Source organism: Mauremys mutica, chromosome 2, assembly GCF_020497125.1.
Source record: "Mauremys mutica isolate MM-2020 ecotype Southern chromosome 2, ASM2049712v1, whole genome shotgun sequence".
NCBI classification, from domain to species: domain Eukaryota; kingdom Metazoa; phylum Chordata; order Testudines; family Geoemydidae; genus Mauremys; species Mauremys mutica.
The window spans coordinates 217,294,775-217,311,529 of NC_059073.1; the positions used below are offsets into that span (position 1 = coordinate 217,294,775).

At 46.6% G+C, this 16,755-nt stretch overlaps 1 protein-coding gene across 2 annotated transcripts in view; it reads right to left on the bottom strand.

The window, feature by feature from the left end:
* Window positions 1–9,897: 9,897 nt before the first annotated feature.
* The window catches only part of NOD1 (nucleotide binding oligomerization domain containing 1), a 47,232-nt gene continuing 40,374 nt past the window's right edge, over window positions 9,898–16,755 (bottom strand). Inside the window, exons 11-13 of one of the 2 annotated variants that reach the window (XR_006577338.1) lie at window positions 15,893–15,976; window positions 13,748–13,921; window positions 9,898–10,548 (exon numbers count right to left, since the gene is read on the bottom strand). Coding sequence is in view for 1 of the 2 variants with exons in the window: in XM_045007399.1 (XP_044863334.1) it covers window positions 13,855–13,921; window positions 15,893–15,976 (151 nt within the window). In the remaining variant the exon portion in view is untranslated. Of the gene's footprint in view, window positions 10,549–12,948; window positions 13,922–15,892; window positions 15,977–16,755 lie in introns of those variants that run through there. The other variant, XM_045007399.1, reaches the window with a different exon arrangement.

Sequence of the window (16,755 nt, forward strand, 5' to 3'; positions counted from 1 at the left end):
GGAGCAGCCCTGAGACCCACTGTCCAGCCTCAGAATAATGGAGGTGAGAGGAGGATAGGGGTGGTAAAAGTGGCAGCCTCCTTTATGTATCTCTTGTCTCAGCTAGACCAGAGGGTGACGCATCATATGTTAGTACATTGTTCATTTTAATTCAAACTCTTGTGCTACAACTCATCTGTTTCTCTTAAAATGTAATGCTTCATTGATATGTCCACAGTTCAGTTGTGAGTGGATTTCCTTATTGCCCCAGATGGTCGTCAGTGCCCCACATCTGCCTATTACCAGCAGGCAGAATGCTAATGGGAAAGCTTCCCTGGAGACACGTTCGCTGCTAAAGGAGCTGATCACCAGACAGTGCAGCAGAAGAAGCAGGTGCTGGCAAACCAGCATACAAATGAGTTCTCTGGTGAGGGTAGAGCAATTTGTACAGGTAAGTGGCTTCTGCAAATGTAATCCCTTGTTAGAAGAGGGCAGATAAAAGAGCCGATAGCTTATCTGGGCTGTGCACTGTGAGGTAGTAGTGGAAGGCCTAACAATGCCATTAGGACTATTACACCAGCACTTCCTGTCTGCACTGACGACCACATGCTGGCTATAGATGGTGGCGCTGTTGCATGTGCCCCATTGGGAACATTTAGGTGCATGGTCACGTGGTGTGGTATGAGCTAGCCAGGGAGATCAAAAAGCGATTGGCATACCAGATTTCACTAGCATAGACAGTGGCTTATGGCCAACTCCTCATACTCGGTGCAAAATCAGAATAAAGGGGCCTTTCGCAGGGGAACTATAGCTAGTTTGAGGACCTTCTGGGGCAACCTATGTAAAGCAATAGCAGCAAAGCCAGTCAGGGAAATACAACTATTTATCACTGCTAAGATTCTTTCTGGGGGAGTCCATAGAGTTTAATACATGAATTATTCACACTCATGTCTTCACCAACAGGGAGTTGGCTATAATGCTGATGAAATGTGCCCACTTTTTTTGCTACTGTGATTTTTTTTTCTTTTTTTTCCTGATCGGCTTTTGTTAAGCCTTTAATTCCTTCGTTGTCATTAATGCATGTGCTCTTCTCTCCTGCCACCCCCCTGCCATTCTGGACACATGAAAAGAGAGCTTTATTGTGGAAGCAGTTGATAATTAGTCAGGATAACCATGTCTGGCTTAGCAACAGGAATTCCGCTGGAAATTATTCCAATCCAGCAGGTACAGAAGTTCATGTGCTGAATTTAAATTGGTGGCATCTGTTGGCTTCATACTATGCCTGACTACATATCACTAGAACACATCAGCTCTGCCTTCAATTAGTAGAGCTGTGCTTCATTGGGCTTGGCAATTAATCTACCGTAGATGCCTGTACCAGAATGTTAATCAGGTGCTCTAGGGATTACAGTGCACAAAGGTGGACCTTTTTTATGAGGCTATTGGCATGAAATGTTAGTGCTGCACGGTCTACAGCTGGGCCCAAAGTTCAGTTGTGGTTAAACTTGTCTGCCTTGCATGTGAGGATTAAGCTACATTTTGGCCTGTGTGTTTGCCATACGTGTGTGTTATGGATGAGAGAGGGAGACCCTAATAGGAGCTAAAATTACTTACCAGCTGGAAGGGAAGGAGTAGCCTGCAGCAGTCCATGTCAAATGGCCACCTTAGGGAGGCAACTGTATTCCTCTTCTAGATTTAAAAGATCAGACGAGAGCTGGAAAAGGCTCTTTAAAGGAGACCAGGCAGCCCCAGAGAAGGAAGAGGAAGGATAATCTAGTCGTTAGGACACAAGGCGCTAACTCTGGAGACCCTGTTCTATGTATCTGTATCTCAGTTCCCTTCCTCTTTGACGTTGGGCAAATCACTGAGCCTCTCTGGTCTCTGTTTTCCATCTGTAAAATGGTGATCATAGCACTCCCCTTGCTCCCAGGTTATTGTGAAAATAAATAGATCAAAGATTGTGAAGTGCTCAGGCAGTATGGTTATGGGAGCCATATAAATAAAGTCAAACCTTGCAATAACATGCCCCGCCATAACGCGAAAGTTGGCTCCCCTTTAAGGTATAATACAGTATGGTACTGTACCAGTGGTCCCCAACATCATGGCAGGAGAGAGAAGCTGCAGCCCTGCACCTGCCGGGGACAGAATTCCGAGGCTGCTGGCGCCGGTGCTCTCTGTCCCCGGCAGGTGGGGGGCCGCAGCTCCTCTCCCCTACTGGGCACTAGGCACCAGGGGCACTAGGCAGTGCACCTCAATGCACCGCTTTGGGGACCACTGAAAAACTGACTGGTTTGAAACCCCACTATACCGCGACCCCGCATTTAGTGCAATGGAATTTTTTGGACCTCAAAGGTCACGTTATAGCGGGGTTTCACTGTAGTTTAAGATGGAGAAAATAGTTGAAAGGGCTGAATTCCCAACTCTCTGATGGCCAAGGATCTGTAGAGAAAGCTCTGTGAGATTTTTCAGAGATGGCTAACATCCTCCTATCCCCTGTGACATTTTCTGTAGTAAACATCCAGATTTCTGAATGCCAGCTAGTTTTTGTACTTAAAATGTACCGTAGGCATTTCTATTGGGGGTGAAGAGAAAGCAGGACTGGTCCCCAAACAGCAGATGTGGGTGGGGGCGCATATCTCTCCCTTCTGTCCTTGCAGATTCACTGGAAATGAACTTGTCTAAGGAGGAGCTTAGAAATGGAGAGAGGTGTGAATGAAAATCCCTGTAATTGGTATCCCAGGCAGTAACCAGGGCAGGGACAGCCATTGACTAACCTGAACTCAGCTGCATGTGTCACAGGCACCTACTGGTGCCAAAAAGTGTCCTCACGAGCCCAGAGTACGGCTAGAACCTTGCTTGAGGAGAGGGGGTGTTTGTGTTAGGGAAGTGGAGCGATGATAAAGGATTCTGTTACAAATGATTTGTTCCATGTCATCACTGTGATGTTTGGGAAACAAAAACAGAAAAAGGGACAGGATTCCTGCCCCTCTCCCGCCCAGCTCGCTGTCTCTGCATGAGCAGCCCAGGCTGTAAGTGTCACAGCCTGTACTGATAAATCAAGTTTGTCCTTTCAAAGTTAGGATTGCAGAGAGCAACAAGGCAAAGATTGGTGCCTGCCCTAGCTATGACTTCTGCTCCTTCAGCACAGGCTGTAATACTGTTCTCGATGCTGTGCCTCTTCCTTTAGCTTGGCTGTCCTACGTGCCCTCAGCTTTGGGAAGTAACACATGTGGCAAGTTCTGCTAACGTAACCACTGCTGAGTTGGAGAGTGGTGGTTGTAGGGACAAGGAAGAATGCAGGTTAAATCAATGTCCTCCTGAAGGACATTGGAACAGTCCCCTTGTCCCTTAAATAATTAAACCAAACAAGAGACAGGCATGAATTTCTCTGTGGCTGCTCTCCATTCCACTGTAAGCATGGCAGAAATCATTGCTACCCATAGAGTTGCCTCTAGGATTTAGGAAGCTCTAGTCAAATGGACCAAGTATCTCACTGCTGTGATGTCAGTGCTTTTGAAGGCCTCTTCTCTTGGCTGTTCTAGATGAAATCTGCATCTTCAGATAAGCCTTGTGACAGCCCTGGATCAATGTTTCATTTTCAGGCTGTGCTTACTGGATTTCCTTAATATGATGGTGTTTCAAGGGGCATACACTGAGCCCGCTGCTATTGCTCTGACGCCTGCTCTGCTCTCACAAGAGGGACAAAGGAAAGTCAGGAGAACTCAACAAAGCTGTAGGACATGCTTGATGTTTACTGTCAAAGCAGAATTACAGCAGCTACGCAGCCGGCTTCATGCAATGTTGTAAAGCGTTGCTGTTGGTATGGGCATTAATCTTGCTCCGAGCTGGGCGAGTCTGTCGCAAAATGATTCACTATGTTGCTCGCTGAGGTTTTTCTGTTCCGTTCACATGCATTGTCTCACTACTAGCCAAATGTGAAATAGCAAGAAGCCTCTCAAACACCATCCCCTCAGTCTCGCAACAGAGTTCTCCAGCTGTCATGTAATAAAGCCTCCATTTTTGGAGTGGGATGAGATCGGGGTGTGTGTGGGGCTGTTAGCAGAGAGGGCTTGCCATAAATAAGTAATTGTATAAAACTCATAGGCAGTAGCAAGATGACTCGCTCCCTCTAAAGGCAGCAGGATAAACAAGATTTGACTGGATTCTATCTCTTGCTGCCACTGATTTCAGTGGGAATGGCAGGCACTCGGTGCCTCAGGCTTTGGCCCATTATTTAAGTGATGTTTAGTATCAGGCTTCTGCGTAGCTTTCCTTCCCTCATTACAGATCTGTCTGTGTGAGTGTGTCCAATAGTCACAGATTGCTTCTCTGTGTATTGTCAATGTTGTTCCTGTCCAGACTTCACATTTTCACAAAGAACAAGAAACCTAACCACCCTCCCCCGGGCGCCTATGCTAAATCGCTCTGCTTCTGACTTCTCGCCTTAGGCTGAGGCCAGAAAACCCACACCTGCGTTTGACAACGAAGGACTTAGAATGGTAGGCCCATCCGTAGGACACATTGCCAGGCTCTGACTCACCCTGGCAGAGATAAAATACAGAACATCAAAGAGAGATGGGGCACACTCTTGGGCTTTTATTTAAGCAGAGTTGGTGTCAGCCATATACCTAGGAGTGTGTCTATAATGGACTAAGCAGCGCACGCCTGCTGCCCTCTAGTGATCTAGTAGTGTCCCCGTATCCCATGTCAGCAGGCTCAACTTGAATTTTTGTTCTGTACTTGAAAGATGACTGACATAGCTGGGGAATAGAGACCATAGCTGCGAAAGGAGCAGGGTAACTATATAAGGGAAGGAAGCAACTCTAACCCCCTCGATGGGGCACATAACAAAGAAGTCTTAAAGAATGAATAGGAAGATAAGATCTTCAGTGCTTGTTCTTTAAAATCTAGGTTAAGGCAAAGAACAGCAAGTGGAGGTGACAACACTGGTTGAATGAGGTGGAAAGGAGGAACCACCCTCAGAATTTTTCGATCTGTATCTTGATCTTCTGTTTGCAATCTTACCTATACATTTAGTGTGCCTATGGGCACACAAAACCAGAAAGAAACATCTGAAAATTACAGCTTAGGTTGCCTCAATTCATCAAAGGCAAACTCACAACACTGCCACCCCCCCTACACCTAAACCCTACCAAAAAGGAGATTAATTACAAAAATAATCAAAACCACAGCCCCTACGCTAAGAGTTTTGACCTCTAGAAATGAGAAGTGCTAGAGCCTCAGCGAAGAGCATTAGTGACTTCACTATTGCAATTGATTTTATGTGGGTGCTCAGATACTGCAGTGATGGGCAGCAGTATAATTGCCAACAGAAACGAAACAAACCAAACCCATCTGCTCAGAAAAAGGCCTGTATAACTGGACCTTGCAGCATCCCCAGAAGCAGAGCAAACTCCCAGAAAGTGAGGAGGGGATTGATTAGCCAGGCACCCAGCCACACTACTGTTTGCAGAGGTCTCCTATTACTGCATTTTTCTGTCTTTCTTCCATGTGTCACAGGAATTGAATTTCTCTCTCCTGGGCTCATTGCGAGGGGATTTAAGTTCAGCACAAAAGTGTAATTTGCTCTTGGATTGCAGCCCACACAACTGTTCTCTGCTAAGATGGAAACGGCTCATGGCCTGTGCTTTGACATGATTCCATTGACCCACACTGGGCAGCTCCCTGAGGACTTGAGTGACGCATTGGCTATTCAGTGTTAGGGGAATAGACCTACCAGTCGGTTCATGGCTGTGAGCCAGGGGAGGGCAGAATCACACAGTTTAGGGTTGCAATTGAAGGAACCTGTAAGATGACTGCTCCCCAAGCCAGCTGTGACAACACTCTAAGCTCAATTTTGACCCCACACTAACCTGATCATCAAAATTTAACCCGTTGAATCATGCTTCTTGGGAAGCTTCATGTTCTGAGCACAAAGCTCATTTGAAATGTCTAGTGAGGCAGGTGGGCCGACTGGCTCAGGGACTTTGTTATGGGAGTTGGAGACTTTCACCTCCAGGGCTTTAGTTCAAATCCAGCCTTGGCTGGTCATTGGCTGATGGCTGTTGAGAGTTCTGTGAAATGAGTTGTCCCAACCCAATTCCTAGGATAACTGTGCCCGCATCACCAAATCACTAGTGAGAATAACTGGTAGCCTCTGCAGAAAAGTCACAGGCTGAATAGGCATTGGAGATACCCGGAGAGCTGGTGCCTTGCTATTTGTGTGTGGATCCTTTAAGAGCATGCTACATGTAGCTGTCTCGCTCTCTCTCCCTCTAACTCTGTGTAGGGATAATTCTGAAAGCAGCAGCGCCCCATAGTGTGCAGGTTTTGGAAGTGCTTGTGATGCTGCAGTCAGAGCAGAAGCAAGGTCATGCATGCCCTGAGAGGCTGTGGACAAGGTGGAAGAAACAAGTCAGAAAAGAAGAGCTAACAGACCCTGGGAACTAATGAATTAGAGTAATAAAGCTGCTTCCCTGTGAGTAACTCTGAAGTGCCCTCTTCTGAGTCAGTCGACTTCTCTTCCCGTCTTTCCCACCCTACTGTCCTGAGCTACACCCAGCCCAGCTTATTGTTGTTGACCGTATGCAGTACGTTGGGAAGCTTGTGTAGACCCAGCTGGCACTAGCCCAGGTTCTTAGCTAGATGACCGTCCCCTTTCATGGGCACCACATTTGGATGCTCTGCTAGCAGATAACAGAAGTGGCTACTGGCTCTTCTCTCTAGTGACACTTGAATTAATTCCCTTCAATGCCCCCAAAGGGAAGTTGCTGAGCTGGTATTGGCCATGCAAAGATACCCCAGTTTTGTTTTTCAGGTGATGAGCTGGTGTAACTGTCCATTAGTGCTAAGGGGGCTTCCAGAACTCCCCACTGAGTTCTTGAGGAAAAGGTTGAATGTAGCCTTCCCCTCAACCCCCCATTTGCTATGATCAGTATAAACCTTTTATGGCCTGATACTCAAAAGGTACTGAGCAGCCACAGCCTCCACCGCCTTCCTTTAACTTTGCGGGTACTTGTCCTGTCTCAGGCCACTAACATCTGGGGTGGGTGAAAGATGGTGCTGCTAGTCATGGTGACTGAGCTCCTCCATTTAGCCACCAATGAGGTACAGCAAGGCGGCAGCAGGGTAAGCAGCCCATACTGCCTGGCTAATATGCACAACTCTGCTCTACAGGGACCCTCTGCAGGACAGAGGGGGTGGTTTGGTTGCCATGCCCCATTCAGTACTTGATCTCAGCTGAGACTGTAAACTGTGTCGCTTTGTGATCAAATACTTGGCCACTAGGCATTGGACTGAGATTCTTCAGCTTTAAGGTCAGAAAGGACCATCATGATCATCTAGTCTGACCTCTTGCACAGTGCAGGCCCCAGAACCTCACCCGCCCACCCACCCACTCCTGTACTAGACCCCTAACCTCTGCCTGAGATACTGAAGTCTTCAAGTTACAGGGAATTCACATTTACTCTTGTTCAAACCAGCAAGTGACCCAGGCAAAAATCCCCCAGGGTCTCTGCGAATTTGACCTGGGGAGACATTCCTTCCTGACCCTAAACATTGCAACCAGTTAGACTGTGAGCATGTGGGTGAGCTTCCCCACTCACCCCCAGACAGCTGGGAAAGAAATGTCTGTAGTAACTCAGAGCCCTCCCCACCTAGTGTTCCATCTCTGGGACCACCAACTCTATTCTGAGTTCCTAAGCAGACCGCAGATAGTACAGACTTTGTCAAAGCCTTGCTGGTGCCCTCCCTGTGCCGTTGCTGCTCTTACGTCCACAAGAGGAGGTATGTAGAGCTGGCTTGCTCTTAGTTTTAAAATAATCATTGCACAAAATGATTTTAATGTCTCAGGTTTGCTGGGGGCAGGAGGAATAACATGATTGTTGGGGGGGGGGGTAGTTTTTGAATGACCTGACAGGATTTGAAGGCAGCTCTAGATGTGGAGCTTGCTCCCTGTCCCCATCTAATGAAGAGGGATTTTTAATTCCCTTTGGCATACAGGAATTGATTGGGGATGGATTATTTTGATTGAGTTGTATGCCCTGTTTGTTAGGTCAGTCAATGCCATTTAGGGAATACGTGTATTCATACTCTACCAATCAGCTTGATTACAGCTGTCCCTTCACGAAGCTCCAAACCACCCAGTTCCTAATGTATGTTGTCTTACATGTGTGCCTTATGAAGGGTGCGTGGATTTGGAACTATAGAAAATGATTGTCCCCTGTACCATAGAGCCTCCTTTCAAATTGTAATAGGGAACTGGGGCCAGTTACTTCAAAACTCCATGACTCAGTGCTTTACCTGACACCACTTTTCATTTCAGTGTTTCAAGAGTGGAAGGGAGCTCAAGCTTCCCTCAGCCAGGGAGATCCAGCGTCAAGAAGTCAGGCTCAACCGAGGACATTTCCTAGTACCTGTAGCTATGGCAGGATCCCTCAGTCTGCTTGTAGCTTAGAAATCTGGCATCAAGAATAGGATATACCCCCATCTCCTCCAAATAAATAACATTTTAGGAGACTGAACTGTTTCGAGTGGCAGGCTGAGATGCTGCCCTGAGGAAGCTAACAGCCAGCAGCAGTGTAAAGATGAACTGAGACAATCCCTGCGTGTACATTTTCATCTGTCATGCTCAATTATTTTTTTTTTAAATCCCCTACAGTGATAGGTAACCTGCTCTTGGGCTGCTGCTCCTGTCTTCTCAGGGAACGTACGTTTTGTCATAACTTCCCGTTCTCGTTACTATCGCCTTTCCAGGCTTCTCCAGCCTCAGTGCCTATGGCCGGGTATGCTCTGAGTTAAACTCCTTGGCTCTTAAATGCTGTTGTCTGTGGCACAAGGTTTTATGAAAGGCAGGGGCTGCTAAGAGTGTCAGAGTCTAGCTCAGGTAGCTAAGGTGATAAACAAAATGAAATGAACGTGGGGCAGAAATGGGCTCTCCTGCTTTTAGCATTCTGTAAAATTCATGGGTTTAGATCCGGCACGGGCTGGAAGGGAGGCAATGATTCTGTGCAGCTCCTGTGTTAAAACAGCAGAAGGCTGCACACAATAACTATTGGGGCATTGCTAGGAGTAGAATCAAACTGTTAAAGATCCACATCAGTTTCACTCATGCTAGAGAAGTGGTGTGTCCTGGAGCAGAGGGGAAATGCTCTGGGCATAATATACACTGGCTTTTAGAGCAACAGGAAACTCCAGGGGGCATCTAACCCCTTGCATTATCCTTCTAGTAGCAACTACCAACATGAAGGAGAGCGTCTACTGGACGCTATAAGGCCTGATCAATGCTGCACTTCACACATCCTGACCTTATATTAAGAAGCAACTCTTAAATGCTTGTTTAAAAACAGTTTCTGGGTGATACTTACATCAGCTTGTTGATGGTATTAAAACAGCTTTTAAACATTCTCTCTGAACACAGGGTTAGGACTGAATGTGCAGAAGTGTGAGAGTGAGTTGAACCAGGTTGTTGCAAAGGCCAGTGTGTTAGTCTTTGTACAAAGCTGGGATGTGTGTTTCTAACAAACCTGCTAGGCCTGTGCTAGCCAAGTACAAATGACACTTTCCTGAGCCAGTGGGGAGTCCAGCCCTGGGATGAAGTGGAGCACACAGCGATTGCTAGGGTCATCTCATGACCAGGACTCCACAGGTGAAGCACTGTAACAGTGCAGACTGAGCGGCTCTGCCCATGCCCTCTGCCTGGCTAGTATTGCCCACAGTTTGGCCAGCTCTAGGTCCCCTGATTGTGCACCCACTGAGCAGCTGCAACTGCTCTTCCCACCAGGTGAAGAATTTTCATTAATAGCATTCTGTAGCCTGGGCTACACTGTCTCATCCAGGGCTGAATCTACCCAGTGTGTCTCTGGCAGGTCTGAAATAAACCCCAATGAATCACATGAGCAGGCTAGAGAAGCTCTTAAAAAGCTGTTTATTAACAAAGGGATGAAAAAATACATGGTTCTGTAGAAATGACTAAGTAAATTCATTCCAAGTTTAAAAATATGTATTTAATTACAATCTAAGTGTCTTTCTCAAAGACCTGGTAAACAAGGCCCCCTTTGTAGGTGGCCAAGTTATAGCTTGGGAGCTCACTGCAAGTAGCCCATTAAGTCTATAAAGAAAAAAGTGCAGCCCAAACCTCTGTGCCAGGAAATTCAAGCTTCTCCACGCACGGCAGCCACGTTCTCCTTAAGCTGACGCTATGAAGTAATGCGGGAAATAAATCGCTGTCACGGCTCCACTTGGAACAGAAATCTGCTAGGGCTTCAGAATCAACAACAATACAGCCTGACCTGTGCCCCCAGTCAAGGCGCAGTCCTCTGAGCTCTCTGTATGTGGATCCTCCTTTGATGCTAATGGTTAGTTGGACAGGAGTGTTTAACAGGCCCACAGTCTACAGCACGTGGTTTCTTAACGCAAGGCCTGTTGCTGCAGACATTTCCTGCCAAACGCAGTTCAGCAAACACTATGCCCCGCAGTAAGTCCTTGCAGCATCGGAGCCACGCTTTGTAACAGGTATGCATGTAACAGGGTTTGCACCAGCACTACTGTCAAACCCTAGTGCAGAAGAAGCTGAAGGGAGAAGCCCCAAACGAGCATATTAAATTCATGGACATTTTGTATTTTCACATCAGTAACTGGTCAGCAAAGGAGGACAAGGCTTGGAACATGAAAATGCATTTTTTTCCCCTCGCTGATGCTCTAGGGTTTAATTCTGCTACCAACACCTCCTGGGACGTGCTGAGCACAGTAGGAACTAAGGGGACTCGCTACCTCCTGGGCTCAGGCCCTTTCTTGGTGGTGGTTGTATCTGCCACCTGGTGAGGGACTGGGAAGACCTTAGTGTGACTTAGGTGTGCAGTGTAGACATAGCTACGCTGTTGTAAGACTATGTCCCTAACGCTGTGCCGTTGTAGCTGCTCTTTGTGGCCAGGAGAGAGCTCTCCTAACAACAAAATTAAAACCACTCCCAATGAGGGGTGGTAGATTCGTCAGCAGGAGAGTCTCCTGCCAACAAAGTGGTGTCCACAGGGGTGCTTTTTGTCGTTAAAACTTTTGTCGTTCAAGGGGGTATTTTTTCACACCCCTGAGCAACAAAAGTTTTAACAATGAAAGTACCAATGTAGACATAGCCTAAGAGAAAAGTGTTTTTTTTTCTAAAAATAGCCTTTAACAGGGTTTTTAAAATATTTTGTGTTGGCAGATGTTTTTACAGCTAAAATATACTGCTAACTGTGCACCTCTCTGCTTCAGTAACCAGTGGCCCAGATGCATGAATCATTCCAGTTAGCTGATTTCTCTAGGAAGACATGGAAATATCACTTCACCTCAGTGGGAGGAGAGCCACATCACTGACATAACAGCTAGTGAGAAAATCCCACTGAAAATAACAAATACTAATATTTTTCTTTACAATGTTTGAAAGTGTGTTTTAGGGGGAAAGGGAATAAATGGGGGTGGGAAAGAAGAGGGTGCTACTACCAAAATGAGGTGGGTGTGGATTTAAAATAGAAAGAAAACCATTTAACTATTTTTACTTTGTGGAGATTTAAGATTGTTTTTACTAGAACCTATGCCACAGCTTCCTTCGTTCCTTCATCCCACCCAGCTCGGTGGGCAAGTTAGTAAATGGAGAATCCAGCAAGCGCGCGCACACACCCCCACGTATTTTGAGTTTTTTGGTTGTTTTTTTTTAAATCTATCTATGAATGAAAATTTATTTAACTAAAGGAAAATTAAGGAACATAGACACCATGCAAAAGCTTAGTCAAATACTTTTGGGTGCTTCAATGCTTGAGATGCATTATGAAAATCAGGTCCTTTTTAAAGTACTGCACACCTGCCCTCTGAGAATCAGGCTTCTTTAAGGCATCTCACATTGGGCTCCCAAAATCACTAGTTCCTACTGAAAATCATTTTGGTTCTCACTTGTCTAGCTCACGATTGTGGCTTGTCATTCCAATCTCCCTCCATCTCCTACCACCACTCTCAATGTTTCTATTAATTCAGGTAGGACTGGCAGGGACGTCTTACATTCGCTAACAGTTGTTAGCACTTCCCTGTTGTTGGGAAAGAGATTTCTGCTCAAGTCAGTTAGTTTTTCAGTTCTACTTTCTCCATGCTGCAGCTAGCTCTTTGCTGTTGGTGTGTTGCCAGCAGCAGCCTGTCAGAGTCCAGCCCGAAGGGACCATTGTGATCACCTAGTCCAGGGGTTCTCAAACTGGTGTACCGGTGCCCCCTTTCACACAGCAAGCCTCGGAGTGCGACATCCCCTCCCCACACCTTATAAATTAAAAACTTTTTTTTATATATTTCACACTATTCTAAATGCTGGAGGTGAAGCACAGTTTGGGGGTTGAGGCTGACAGTTGGGTCACAACCCCCAGTTTGAGAACCCCTGATCTAGTCTGACCTCTTGTACAACAGAAGCCCTCAAACTTCCCGTAACATAATTCCTAGAGCAGATCTTTCAGAAAACTATCCAACCTTGATTTAAAAATCATCAGTGATGGAACCATTTACACAGGGGTGGGGTGGATTCTCCAGTGGCTAATTATTCTAATTAAAAATGTATACCTTGTAAGTCCAGTGTAAATTTGTCTAGTAGCTGAAACTAGAGGCCAATTCTTCAGGTTTATCTCCAGAATCCCCCAAAACTGAACACTGTGTGGTCTGTATCGAGACAGCCCCTATAATTACAGTCTAACAAAATGGCAGGAGTGTTGCTGAGTATCTGGGGGAAGTTGTGTGAATTAGCTCCACTAAGGAGTATTAAAAATAACCAATGCCTTAAGTTCAAGATCCTGCTTCTCAGGAGTGCTGAGCACCAGGGCTGGCTTTAGCAAGTGCGGGGCCCGATTCCTGGGGCTTGTACTCACCGGGCGGCACTCCCAGTCTTTGGTGGCACTTGGGATTGCTGGCCAGGAGAGGGGGGCCACGGGGCTCCGGCCAGGAGAGGGGGGCCGCGGGGCTTGCAGCGCTCTGGCCGGGGTCACAGGGCTGGGGGCTCTGGCTGGGGTTGTGGGGCCACAGGGCCACCGCCCTCTGGCTGGAGCTCCAGGCAGGAGAGTGGGGCTGCGGGGCTTGCCACGCTCCGGCTGGGGTCGCGGGGCCACCGCCCTCTGGCTGGAGCTCCGGCCAGGAGAGCGGGGCCACAGGGCTTGCCGTGCTCCGACCAGCGCTCTGGCCAGGGGAGCGGGGCCGCTAAAGACCACGGCGGAGCGGACCGCTGCCAGGGTGAGTAAAAAAAATAATTAAAAAGGCATCTAAGGTGCGGGGCCCGATTCTGGGGAATCGGCCGAATCGGCTTTAAGCCGGCCCTGTTGAGCACTCACACCTCCATTGACAATTGATGGGAAAATTAGACCTCAGGTACCAGACAGGAACGAGTATCAGTGCTGAAGGCAACAGCAGAAAATGCCTGGCATGGATGGCTTACAGTTCTACTCAGGATCTCACAAGCTTTTCCTCAGTCCACTGGGGATACTGCTGTGAGCTTGTGGCTCTTGCACCCTTAATTATGCATATAAATAAGCTATAAAGAGACTTATTTACATAATACATCTATATCCATGTATCAAAGTACATAGAGCTGCCAGGGGTTTGGTTTGATTACGCGGACATAGCACTTTTGTAGGGTGTTTAGACAATTTGCTGTAGTTCTCTAAGGCACCGTCCCACTCAGCAGAAGGGTGGAGTAACAACACAGGCACCTTACTGGCAGGGGAAGGGCAGAGTGTTCTGAAAAAGCCAGTTAATCAGACTCTCTTACATGCTGTGACGTCCCCAGTGCAGCTGGATGCCTTGGTAACCCTGCAGTCTCCAAGTGCTGGAACAGGACTTGTAATACTCAGCTTGACCAAACTGGAAAGAACACCCTCAAAAGCAAATAATCCGCTCTTCAAAGGCTTTGGCCTCTTCTTGGTTGATCGGGTTCCCATTTAAGCTAATATGGGGGTGAGGGGGGAGAGAAAAAGGAAACAAAAAATGAAGAATTTTTGCTTATTTTGCACTTTTTGGTTATTTCATGTCTTCTGCTTTTTCGAGCATTTGGAGTGGCAATCAAAGTTTCCTAGGCCTCTGTGTGCTACTCACTCACCAAAATGTGCATAGCTGGGCACCAACCCCAACTGGGGCTCCCCCCTAACTAGGTCACACTGTAGTTCTGATGGGACACGGGGGCAAGTTTGTCTAAAATTAGTTTCTCTCTAGGCACTCTAATGTGCTGAGCACCCACCAGCTCCCATGTAAGTGAATCAGAGCTGGTTGGGTGCTCGGTGCTCCTGAGAACCCAGGCCCCTTATTAGAGAGGTAGAAGGCTAACTTAGCCAGCCAGCATCAGATGTTTTAGCTTTATGCTAGTCAAGGTGACTCTGCAGTTGGAGTAAGACAATCCCCTACTGCTTTGAACTGCCCAGGAGGTGAACGGTATGTTTGATTACACTATGGCAGTATGAAAAGAGGGATCCAGCTGACTAAGGTTCCCCAGGTGCGGGAATCTTGTGTAACCAGATGAACAGAAACTTGATTATGCTTTCGCCCTCATTCTTCCTTATCCTCCTGAGCAGAGCAAAATATACTAAGGGCAACTTAATTTGCTGAGATGTTTCCGTTAGTATTTATATATTTTTTAATAGTGCTATTGCTTTAGGTCCACATTTTCAATTGCTGCTGCCTAAAGTTATGCCTCTGTACATAAATAGCCTGGTTTTCACATCCTACCACTGCTCAGCACCTCTGAGAAACAAACCACTTTGATTTAGAAACCTAAATATAGACTTGGGAACCTTCCTTCAGTTTGAAAATATTAGAGGGGTTGGGTGAGTGACAAACAGTGAGAGAAAACGTGTCCACACACCACACGCCTCAAGTGCAGCTCTGTAACAACCCCTCCCCCATGCCTGCTGCAGTGGAACACAGGTGGTGACTGACAAGCTTTCACAGTAGAAACATCGTGGCCTGGCACTTAAGAAAAAAAAAATATTTTTTAAAAACAAAATGTACGTTGTACAAAATCACGGCCTGAAAGCAGTAGCACTAAAAATAGCCCAATTCTACTGGCTGTTCCACTCCTAGGAGCGGGCAGAAGGAACGGTTTTTGGCTTTCTACCTCAAAACACAAGTGGCTTGTGATGCCTGCCTAATCTAAAACAAGCAAATCTTGCAAAAAGTTAATCTCCTTGTAGCTTAGCACCTTGACTGTGCATTGAGTGCTGTCTGAAAAAAGAAAATCAAAGCACAAATTCTGTGAACCAAATTATTAATGTTAATTAAATGCAGCCATCACCTGCTTGTCTGGCTTTGGCTCCTTGGTAGCAGAAACATGTTGAGAAGAAAGCTTGAAAATAATATTCAGATCAAACAGAACTCAGGCTACAAAATTAGGCCCTGATTCGTCAAACACCTGTGCATGTGCTTTGCTTTCTCCAGGAAAGTGATCAGATTGGAGCCAAAGGGACTGCTCACATGAGCAAAGCAGAGGTGTAAGTGTTGGAAGGGGCGGGTCCTTCAAAATCTGAATCCCACAGGCTGGAGATACAACATCCCCACCTAGAAATTTGCTCTAAACCAGCAGTTCTCAACCAGGAGTCCGGGGCGCACTGGGGCTCAGGGCAGAAAGCACAAGCAACTTCGCTTCGCGGGACCCCAGGCAACTGCCCTGCTATCTACCCCGTTATGCCAGCCTTGGCTTTTAATCCACTGGATATGCAGAAAAACAGTTGTGGCACAAGTGGGCCATGGAATTTTTACAGCATTTGGTTGGGGAGTTGGGGAGAGGGGGGTAGAGAAGAAGGCCTCAGAAAGAAAAAAAGTCAAGATCCCCTGCTCTAAATTCTGGTTTACTGCAAGTGTCATATGGTCAAAGCATTTGAAAGGAAAGTGTTACGAAGCAACCCTCTGACGGGTGGGATCTTACCAGATTTCTTTAATGGTCGTGTTCTCCTGGAGACCTTCGCTGAGGAATTTGGCCCCTTTGGCTGTAATCTGATTCTGGATAAGCCTAAAAATAAAGCACCATGTCAAACAAACTGTGTAGCTCTGACTTGTAGCATCCCTTATCTTGCACACTGGGGGTATTCGATGCAGAAATCAACAGTGGGAGGTAAGCTCTGCTTGACACTGATGAGCAGGGTTCACTGTTTGCCAAGAAGAGGTAGTTTCTGATTACCATCTGCATGGATGGCATGCCAGCATCAGACAATCTCCCCAACAGCTGTGCTCCTACCAGCAAAACCAAGAGTCTTAGAGCCTCTTGATTTTGAAGTGTTTGCGTGTGTGTTTCAGGGTTAGTGAGCTGAATTATGCAATTGATGATGCATCTGCTGTTTGGTAAGTGAGAGCTGATTCGTATCAGTGTGGATTTATGAACACTGGACCTATTGATACATGAAAAGTTCTTTACTCTGTTGCTTTAGTCCATCATAATTATATTTTCTACTTAACGAAGACTCTTCATGGAGTAGCAGACCAATTTTGTGCATAAATCCTGGGGCAGGCAGGGTGTTTAGTGGTCACTATTTGCCATGTGAGCAATCCAAATGGGAGTCTCTTGAGTATCAGGCCAGCAAGGATTGGGATCTCTTTGGAGACACTGCACCAAACAGCCCTAGTGTCAGCAAACGCAACTCCCAGTGAAGTCAACAGGAGTTGCTACTGCTTATGTCAGGGATGAAATAAGGTCAATATATTCCCCCTTGTGTGGGCCAGGGGGGAAGTGTGCACCACATATTGTTCACAGGTGACCCTTCCAGCAAATTAGTTTTGAGCTACAGGTATTAA